Raw genomic sequence first — 10,714 nt, forward strand, 5'->3', positions numbered from 1 at the left:
CGTTCCCCTGAACCCTGAAGGCAATTTCAAATATGGCGTAACAGTTCATTTCTTTTTTTAAATAAATCTCAGTGAGCATTTATTTAGTTACAAAATGAATGCCACTGAGATACTCATTTGTCATTATTGTCATTATTTATTCTATTTTTAATTAACATTTTTGCATGTTAAGGGCCAAACCAGAAACTGCTCTAACTCATTTGTTTGTGCGTTTTCTGCTCTGTCCAATGGAAATATTGTCCCGTTGTTGAGTGAAGGAATGAAAATATTAAAGTTTTTTTTTTAAATCTGATGTATATCATTGATCGACATTTAAATAAATTTCTCTGAGAAAAAATATGAGGTGTTTTGAGTTACGAGCGTAGTCATGTGACAAATTATAAATTTGTATCTCAGGTCAGCGCTGCATGCCAATGCCGTTTTTATTTCTTTAAACAAACAAAATGAATGCAGTCAAAAATTCATGTCTGCTTCCAGCTGTCCCGTATCGGGAGACATCTTCGTTCCTTTATCTGCCGTGCAAAACCTGTGGCGTCCTCCCAAGGCCTCCTGCAGCTTCATCATCATCTGTAAGGCCATCATCTGCTGCGCAGGCCGCAGCAGGCGGCCGGTCCCGCGGCCTGATGCGTGCAGCTGTTGTGGCGGCCCCAGGAAGTCAATCCGTGTCCTCCCTTGATAGTCACTTCAAAAAGCAAGTCGAAAAGATGCAGAATGCAAACACTGAAGCTTCACCTCGTGACATGAAATTTTGTAGGCCAGTGCTTAATGAGTAGACACACAAAAAAGTTTCAAGAAGCCATGCATGAAAAGACAAGTCTACCATTTTGGTTCAAAACAGCCATTTTAGGCTCATTTCACAAGTTTGTTTAAAGATAAACTTCTGATAGAGATTTTGTCGAATTTTTACAAAATTTCTACCGAATGCGTTAGACGGATTCATGAGAAGAAAAAAAGCATTTTGGTCGAGCCTGGCAACTAAATTTGATGACCATTCATAAAACACAAAAGTCCTCACCTACATGAATGTTTTGAAAATTCAACCCCAAAAGTCATTTAGATGTAGAAACAAAAAATTGGGTTGTCATGTTTATCAGTATTAGACCCACAGAATCTGGCAACCAAATTTGATGACCCATCATAAAACACAAAAGTCCTCACCGACATGAATGTTTTAAAATTCAGCACCAAAAGTCATTTAGATGTAGAAACAAAAAAATGGGTTGTCATGTTTATCAGTATTAGACCCACAGAATGTCTCAAGAAGTGTCCTGAAAAATATGGGGAGTCTGCCATTTTGATTTTAGGCTCATTTTGGCTGTTTCCAGGGGTCCTTCAAAGACAGACTTGTCCAAGGGAGCCAAGGGAGCCAATTGAATCCTTGCAGCTTGAAAGTTTGTCATGTTTCGTCTTGCTCGGTTCATCATCGCATCACACACAGAAATAGTAACAAGGGAATGAGTCCATATCATGAAATGCATCGCCGCTGTATTGATGAGTCATCAAAAAAAAGAAAAAAAGAAGTGCTGTGTTGAGATTTGCTTTGGATGAAATCGATTTCCGCTCAGACTTTGTGCTCGCCTTTGAGCTCCTCAGCAAAAAACACAGCTGCTGCTTTTCTATTAAATCTGAGGCGGCTGGCTGTTTTCTGATATTCCTGCTGTCAAACGCAAAACGCAACTTGTCCGTGCTGTGCTGATGCATTTGTGTAAACAAAGGCGACATTCCAACAAAGCTCCATCAATGTAACCAATTTTAGGATAAGGCTACAGCATCAGAAAATGCAGAAAAAGTGAAACACCGTGAATACTTTCCAGATGTCACGGGTGCATTATTCTCATAGTTTTGCTTTTCAAGACTTTTTGAATTTTGTGGAACAAAATGAATGTAATCCGCTTTGCAGTACGACGAAGTGGCATGTTGAAGTACTTGAGGCTTACTATCAGAAAATGCAGAAAAAGTGAAACACCGTGAATACTTTCCAGATGTCACGGGTGCATTATTCTCAGAGTTTTGCTTTTCAAATTTTTGGAATTTTGTGGAACAAAATGAATGGAATCCGCTTTGCAGTATGACGAAGTGGCATGTTGAAGTACTTGAGGCTTACTGGAGCAGCATCTTCCAGCAAAGTGCCCTTTAAGTGCCCAGCGCGCCCGCCTCCGCCCCCGCGTGCCCCCCTGCGGCCAATTACCAAGCGCAAAGAACTTTAGCTTTCCCTCTGATGGCTTTCACGGCCGCGTCACTAACGAGCTCGGACAGGAAGCAGAGTCAAAGCGGCAGAAAATTTGCCTGAATCGGCCTTCATCTGTCACGGCCGTGACGGGAGGCGGAGGGGTGGGGGGGGGCACCGGCCGGGCCGCTGCCGCTGCGCTCTGCTGTGCCGGCCCCGAGCTGCTCGGCTGAGCTAACGCGCCCCAAAGTTGCTCGACAAACAGCCAGCGTGGGAATTAAAAGTCACCATCTTTTTCCCTGATGAACTCTCTTTGTTGGCCAGAACAAATGAAACGGAATAGAACATTAAATAATGATGTAAATAGACTACGTTGGAGGGCTGGAGACATTAAATATGCAAAGATGCTGCATGTCGGTATAGAAATTAAATGTTACAGCCAGTAATTATGCTTCATTACGTGTATCAATATTACATGTGATAAAGAGGATATATTCAATGTGTATGGAATATTAAATAAGGATGCAATTGTTACTTTTGTATTCGTCCCTTATCTAAACATTCACTATGATTGATGTGTGCATGGCACATTAGAGGTGGATCTGACAATAAACATGATACATTACAGTGGTATCGCTAAATACTATGTCAGTTTGGTGCATTCGAGGTACAGTCATTAAATTGAGGTACATTCAATAAAGCCACTATGCGACTGTAAAGGTTGATATACAATCTTAAATATAATGTTAATGTGCTGCATTGGAAGTAACTTGGTGTTGTCGCTGGTTGTGCAGGACCCCAACCCCTTCCTGGGTCCATCCATGGAGCCGGACACACTTCTCCGTAGCCCCGTGCCGCCCCTGGCCAGCAAAGAGCAGGGTCGCCTGGCATCCTCGGGCCGCAGCCTGGCCCCGCTTCACTTCCCCTCCGAGCTGCTGCCCTTCGACGAGGCTCTGAGGGACGTGTGCGCTATCAAGGCGCTAACGGATGGGGACGCCGTCGCGCGGCATGGCGGACAGCTCTTGGACATCAAAGCGGCTGAGAGGAGAGGTTCACTGACTTGCATTTTAAATGTCGCTTGCGCTATTCCGTTAATGCCCTAGTCTGCTATCTTAATGCTAAGAAATAATGTGAAACATCCCAGTCTGGCTAACGTAACTTAGCAGCAATACATATCGTTTCTCCTCCCATACATTCTATGAGGAGTTTAGTAGGGGACCTTCTCCGCCTCTTCTTCTTCGTCTTAATCGCGCCGCATGTTTTGCATTAGAGTGAATATATGGGGGAGTACTGTTCTACTTTCCTATTGGACTTTGGTGCATCTCACAGCATTTTAGTGACAGAACAAAAATACGCCCAAAATCTGAGAATGAATTTTTTATCACAAAACATATGCTAGATTCCAAAAATGTGTACGAATAGCTGAATAGTGAACGAAGAATATTATCTATGTGCATACATTTTCAAAATAATAGATCATATTGATAATGATGTTATTGTTTACATTGCTGTGTTTGCATTGTTGCTATTTTTTTCCTTGTTGTGTGCAGAGCTGGAGAAGCAGATGAAGATTGAGAACCTGTTTGTGACGTGGCAGCAGCGGTCGGCACAGTCCAACATGCCCATCGCGGTGCGTTCATCTTTGCGTCGGTTGCGGGCATAAGTTGCAGTGCTTCGAGCACAAGAAGTGCACTAGTGACGTCGCCTTTACGAGACACAGTCAAAGCTCTCCAACGCTGTAGCCTTTGAGCAGAAAAGTTGGCTTCTTGTCATTCACATCACTTCTCCTCCTCAGCTGGCTGACTTGGAAACCCTAAAACAGTCGTCCCGCCTGGTCCACTACTGCGCCACGCCGCTGCTCTTTGACCCTCTCTTCCGCAAGCAGATTCAGGAGGAATTAGCTGCTCAGCCGCCCGTCAAGGTATTGGACTGGAGGAAAATGGAGCTTCTAAATTCGGGGTGTCCAAAAAAATCAAGACTGCTGGTCATTTTTTTTCGCAGCTCGCAGCCTGCATATACTAAAAATGACAGTATGCATGACAACGGTATTTAAAAAAATGTTGGCGTGTGTGTGTGTCTGTGTGTTGTGCAGAGGGTGCTTTTTTGATGGGGCCACGTTTTGTGGAAAATATCCTTTTGGGGATTTAAAAAAAAAATTTGCTCTTGGCGGGCAGGATATTTTGCAATCCCTATCGCAGGTGTCCACTGTTTGCACAAAAAAAACAAAACTGCATATAATTGCATGACGGATTGCCTGAAGTATGTTTCGTAAATGAACTATGAAGACTGCTAACATGACCGTTGCATCCTTCCATTTTTCTGTCCACGGCCCCCGTAGAAAAACTTTAGGACAGCTGTGTTGCCGAGCGTCGGGCGCTTAACGCTGTTCACATTGTCTTGCAGAAGCGTCACCGGTCGAACGACTCGACGGCGTCGGGCCGCGACCGCAGCTACAGCAGCGACTCTGGTGACATGCTGCCCGGCCGGCTGAAGGAGGAGCCCTGGCTGCTGGACATCTCCAGCGGCTTTCTGCAGCAGTACGTGCAGTACCTGCAAAGCTTGGGCTTCATCCTGGTGCAGGTGCGCCCGCAGTCGCCCGCTCGCAGGTCTGTATTCGCTCGTGGCGCCCGCCCGCATTGCCTTTTACTGTCACTGTTGGACTGCCATACCAACGACCCGTTGCGTATCCTCATTCCGCTGACCCCACCGCCCGTCCTCCATTTTGTTCGCCAGCATCGCCCGCGCCCGTGCCGCCATGTTGAGCTCCATGTCGTCCGAGGGCAGGATGTCCTTCTCCTACGTCAAGCAGAAGAGCGAAGACAGCCCCAAGGTGAGTCATCGCGACACACCCTGAAATTCCAACAACTGCGTTCATCGTTCACCCCTGATGTGGCACAACAGGCAACATTCTCGGAACGTGTGGTGCATTTCCGATTTTCTTTCCTGAAAATTTGTAATTGAATGTGCTTATTCATTTTTTGTTCTTGTTGCTTCATTTGTGTCATTTTATAATCTGTTGTTAAAATCATCAATTTTGCATCAACATTTTTTGTGTTTGATTTCATTTAATAACTGGTGAATTTCTGATCATTCAATTATAATTATTCACATTACAAAACTTAAGAATTATTTTTTATTACTATAACTATTTTAAAATCATAAAATGACATTGAGCAACAATAATTAAAAAAAAAAACAATTTTATGCATGCACTTAACGTTTTTCTTTTATTAAATAATTATTAACTTAATGGTAATGGAATTGATTTTAATTAATTTCATTAAAATGACCATTAATTATTTTACTGTGGAAAGATTAATTCATTTCAATATACATTTAACATGTTTTTTTCCTTGTTTTTTTAAGACACTTTCTCAGTTAATTCTAATCGAATCAACAAAATTGTTTTTTTTTCCTGCATATAGTAAGAAATTATTATAATTTTATTTAATATTCTGTTGTCCTTTTCGTCAATCCACTCTGCAGACAACTGTGTCCGCCACCACCGCTTACCACCTTCAGAGGGCGCTGCCTGGCGGGATCGTGCTGATGGAGCTGGCTTTTCAGGTACCATTTACAATAAATAAATAAATCACTCACCGGATGCTTCAGTAGGAACACCTTTTGTGAAATGATAAAATGATGCCTTTAAAAAGAGTATTCCTGGTTTTTGCTTATTGAAGTGTTCATTAGAAGTCTCTCCTGCGAATGCTAAGACAACAAAAATATGAGACAACTTCAGAGGGCGCTGCCTGGCGGGATCGTGCTGATGGAGCTGGCTTTTCAGGTACCATTTACAATAAATAAATAAATCACTCACCGGATGCTTCAGTAGGAACACCTTTTGTGAAATGATAAAATGATGCCTTTAAAAAGAGTATTCCTGGTTTTTGCTTATTGAAGTGTTCATTAGAAGTCTCTCCTGCGAATGCTAAGACAACAAAAATATGAGACAAAATATGAGACAGAGTAGTCTGTATGCGGGCTATAAACAATGGGAAGTAAATTTGTAAATGTGTGAAAAAGTACGCTAAAGTGTTTTAATAGTTATTTGTAATTTTGAAACATATTTTTTTGTTGTTGTTGTTTTTCCAGGGTTGCTACTTCTGCGTCAAGCAGTATGCACTGGAGTGTTCTCGGATCCCCATGGGCCAGTCGGTCAACTCACAGGTGGGAATTCCCCCTCACAATACCTAAACACAGCGATTTCACAAAATTTGAATAAAAAGATTTATTTTAAAAAAATACAAATAAAACAGGAACGCAAAAAGGCGATCGATCTTCAGTCTTCACCAGGCGGCTAACCTGTTGCAGACTCAAGATTATTACTTTTGAACTTAACCGTTGCTATTGTTTTTGAAGCTGTAAAAATAAAAAGAGATTTCACGAGGGTTCAGCAAAATTGGACTTGAAATTAAATCATCAGATCCAACAGAATTACCAGTACCGGTACTTTAAAAAAAAAAAAAAAGAGAGAGACTTGCCAGGAAAACAATGACAGGAACTTCTGGGGCTGAACTGCTCCACCAGCCTTGGCGCATCCTGAAGCAGTACAGGGTACAGTGAATTCTCAAGATGAAGCAGTCATTCATGCATCTCGCTCGAAGCTAGCGCTCTCCCCATATGTGCTTCTTTGATTCAACCAATCAGACGCCACTCGCTCACCAAGACATGCATACGGTGCCGTCAGGGGCATCAAGGATTACAGAACGCACCACAACACAATGACCTGAGTGTAACGACAACGACAAACATCAACCGTTTTTGCAACAGCATTGTTTGTCATTTTTCATTGCATGTTTTTAGACATGGTTAAGCAGCATGTGGCTCATTAGAACAATTCAACTTCAATAAGTCCTCAATCCAACATTTTTTACGGCAAGCCTGACACGAGACAGGCTCCATGATGTTGTTGCATCTGTCCATGTGTCTCTGTCTTAACCCCCATACCCTTCCCTCTTCTTACACCCTCATTCACCCCCTTCACACACACACACACACACACACACACACACACACACACACACACACACACACACACTCCCTACGCAGTGTACACTCACTTCAACTCAATTTTGTTTAAAGAGCACTTTAAGAACAACCACAGCGGGGAAAAAAGTACTGTATGTAATATGAATCATACGTAAGATAATTGTCTTCGGGCAGTAGGCGGGGGACAACCTTAACTGGTCACTAGCCGATCACAGAATAGCAAAGTGTTAAAGCAATAAATATAAATAGCACATGAAAGCAAGGCCCATTTAGAAATCCATCCATCCATTCTCTGAACCGCTTTTGAAGACTAAATGAATTCTAGAGTACACAGGCAGCCAATGGCGAGTGGCACAAATGGAGGAATGTGCCCCCTCTTCCATAGTCCAGTTAAGAGGCAAACGGCAGCTTTTTGGACCAACGGGAGACGTTTGAGGGCGGGACCGGCTGCCTCCAAAGTAAACTGCATGACAGTCATCTAGTTGAGGCATACAAGACCGTAACAAGTGACTTCAACATGACATTGTCCCCTTTGCGCAAAGCATCCACCCATTTCTTCACAGCTTGTCCTGTTTAGCGTGACGGGTGAGCCGGGGTCCACGCTGAACTGGTCTGCATAGTCAATTCCAGGGCAAAAATAGTCAGACCGGCATCCTCACTAACCGAACGCAACGCAGCGCCATTAATCTGATGATTACCCCCAGCTTGGTCTGCTCCCTTTCTCCTCATTTCCCACAATGCTCTGCTCGTCGCTTTGGGCTGCGATTGACGCGGGATGAACGAACAAACCTGTGTTCCAGCTCTCCATGCTCTTCACCGAGGAGTGCGACAAGGTGCGCGACTTGATGCACGTGCACTCGTTCAGCTACGACTTCCACCTGCGGGTAGTCCACCAGTACCTGGTGGGCTGCCACATGACGCTGCGCCAGGGCTACCAGCTCACCGACTTCCTCAGAGACTTCATCGTGCAGCACCCCGACATCCCCAAGTTCGGACGCAACCACGTCTTCCAAGGTGGGGATGACGAGCATCCTCATACCTGGCCTTCCATTCATATTGCCTTTGTAGAATATGAGTCAAGCAGCGAAATCCATCTGTTTCTAGCCACCTCAGGGGGCGGCCATTTTGTAACTTGCTGCTCACTGAAAATGACATCACGGTTGCTCAGGGCTCAGATGACGGCCAGTCATGGCTCGCCTATTTTCTGAAGTTCAGCCATGATTGGTAAACAATGGGAAGTAAATTTGTAAATGTGTGAAAAAGTACGCTAAAGTGTTTTAATAGTTATTTGTAATTTTGAAACATATTTTTTTGTTGTTGTTGTTTTTCCAGGGTTGCTACTTCTGCGTCAAGCAGTATGCACTGGAGTGTTCTCGTATCCCCATGGGCCAGTCGGTCAACTCACAGGTGGGAATTCCCCCTCACAATACCTAAACACAGCGATTTCACAAAATTTGAATAAAAAGATTTATTTTCAAAAAATACAAATAAAACAGGAACGCAAAAAGGCGATCGATCTTCAGTCTTCACCAGGCGGCTAACCTGTTGCAGACTCAAGATTATTACTTTTGAACTTAACCGTTGCTATTGTTTTTGAAGCTGTAAAAATAAAAAGAGATTTCACGAGGGTTCAGCAAAATTGGACTTGAAATTAAATCATCAGATCCAACAGAATTACCAGTACCGGTACTTTAAAAAAAAAAAAAAAGAGAGAGACTTGCCAGGAAAACAATGACAGGAACTTCTGGGGCTGAACTGCTCCACCAGCCTTGGCGCATCCTGAAGCAGTACAGGGTACAGTGAATTCTCAAGATGAAGCAGTCATTCATGCATCTCGCTCGAAGCTAGCGCTCTCCCCATATGTGCTTCTTTGATTCAACCAATCAGACGCCACTCGCTCACCAAGACATGCATACGGTGCCGTCAGGGGCATCAAGGATTACAGAACGCACCACAACACAATGACCTGAGTGTAACGACAACGACAAACATCAACCGTTTTTGCAACAGCATTGTTTGTCATTTTTCATTGCATGTTTTTAGACATGGTTAAGCAGCATGTGGCTCATTAGAACAATTCAACTTCAATAAGTCCTCAATCCAACATTTTTTACGGCAAGCCTGACACGAGACAGGCTCCATGATGTTGTTGCATCTGTCCATGTGTCTCTGTCTTAACCCCCATACCCTTCCCTCTTCTTACACCCTCATTCACCCCCTTCACACACACACACACACACACACACACACACACACACACACACACACACACTTCCTATCATCTCTCCATCAGGGCGGCCTGCTCATCAAACCTCGTTGCAAGCCGTTCCCGGACGCCACCCAGGTGTCTGACTGTGCGGTACGTCCCGGCCACTGTCAGGCGAGGGGTCTGGGGTGGGGCCAGGGAGTGGGTCTGTTAACTCCCACTTCGCCCTTACCTCGACACTCTGCTTGCCAGTCTCATCAGACTTTCCTTATGCGCTTATGGGTTGGCTGGCGGTCAAATTGTAACGAGAACCTCCTGGTTTACTTAATTGGTTGCCTCGACAAAGGTTTAATCGAACCTTTGAACTGCTGAGCTCCTCTCTTGATTTTCCTGGCTGCTTGCTGGTTGTGATTCACTCCCAGTTTCTCTTGATTTCCTGCAGCGTTAACTCCCGCTTGGACTTGTTATTCTTCCCCTATTGCTTGTATGCTTTGATTTGTTATATTTACTTTGAAGGAGTCAATCATGAGTCAAACGTGGATTAAAAGTCAATAGTCAGCAGTCATGCGGAGCTCCCCAGGGCGCATGGTCGAGGCACCCACTGGTTCGATGAAGTTTCTTTTCCCTTTTGGTCCCGGCTAACAAGTGGTGTCACCAAGAGACGAGCCCCGCGACTGAACCGGCCATCGAAGTCACAACGGGAGTTGACTTTGCCGCAAAAGCACCATCGGGGAGGAAGGATTAGGGAGGTGTTGTAAAAACGCCAGATTGAAAGTCAGGCGTGAAGTGCAGGAACGCCACAAGGGGCGATGGAAAAGTTCATGTTTTTATGCCTTTGTGTCAAAAGGATGGTCTTATCTTTTCACCATGGTAACCACTACCCAGGAGCCGTCATCTACTAGACTCCTGGATTTGTTCAGCAAAGGTCCTGAAAGGACAGAGGGTAGGCTGTTAAAGTTAAAAGCAAATTCCCGTCATGATTTGATTGGATTTTCCCTGATGGAGGCAGTACTTCATACACTTTTGATTAAACATTATAGTATGTGCCAGACGCAGTGTACACTCACTTCAACTCAATTTTGGTTTAAAGAGCACTTTAAGAACAACCACAGCGGGGAAAAAAGTACTGTATGTAATATGAATCATACGTAAGATAATTGTCTTCGGGCAGTAGGCGGGGGACAACCTTAACTGGTCACTAGCCGATCACAGAATAGCAAAGTGTTAAAGCAATAAATATAAATAGCACATGAAAGCAAGGCCCATTTAGAAATCCATCCATCCATTCTCTGAACCGCTTTTGAAGACTAAATGAATTCTAGAGTACACAGGCAGCCCATGGTGATTGG

General features: G+C 44.0%; 1 protein-coding gene across 1 annotated transcript in view; it reads left to right on the top strand.

Annotated features, from left to right (window-relative positions):
* Positions 1–10,714, top strand: part of LOC109525029 (protein SZT2-like) — a 51,550-nt gene that overhangs the window by 28,371 nt on the left and 12,465 nt on the right. The window contains exons 58-65 of the mRNA XM_019885257.1: positions 2,962–3,217; positions 3,718–3,797; positions 3,963–4,088; positions 4,571–4,773; positions 4,901–4,997; positions 5,654–5,734; positions 6,263–6,337; positions 7,960–8,173. Coding sequence (XP_019740816.1) covers positions 2,962–3,217; positions 3,718–3,797; positions 3,963–4,088; positions 4,571–4,773; positions 4,901–4,997; positions 5,654–5,734; positions 6,263–6,337; positions 7,960–8,173 — 1,132 coding nt within the window. The remainder of the gene's footprint in view (positions 1–2,961; positions 3,218–3,717; positions 3,798–3,962; positions 4,089–4,570; positions 4,774–4,900; positions 4,998–5,653; positions 5,735–6,262; positions 6,338–7,959; positions 8,174–10,714) is intronic.

Source organism: Hippocampus comes, unplaced genomic scaffold, assembly GCF_001891065.2.
Source record: "Hippocampus comes isolate QL1 unplaced genomic scaffold, H_comes_QL1_v1.1 scaffold90, whole genome shotgun sequence".
Classification (NCBI taxonomy): Eukaryota; Metazoa; Chordata; class Actinopteri; order Syngnathiformes; family Syngnathidae; genus Hippocampus; species Hippocampus comes.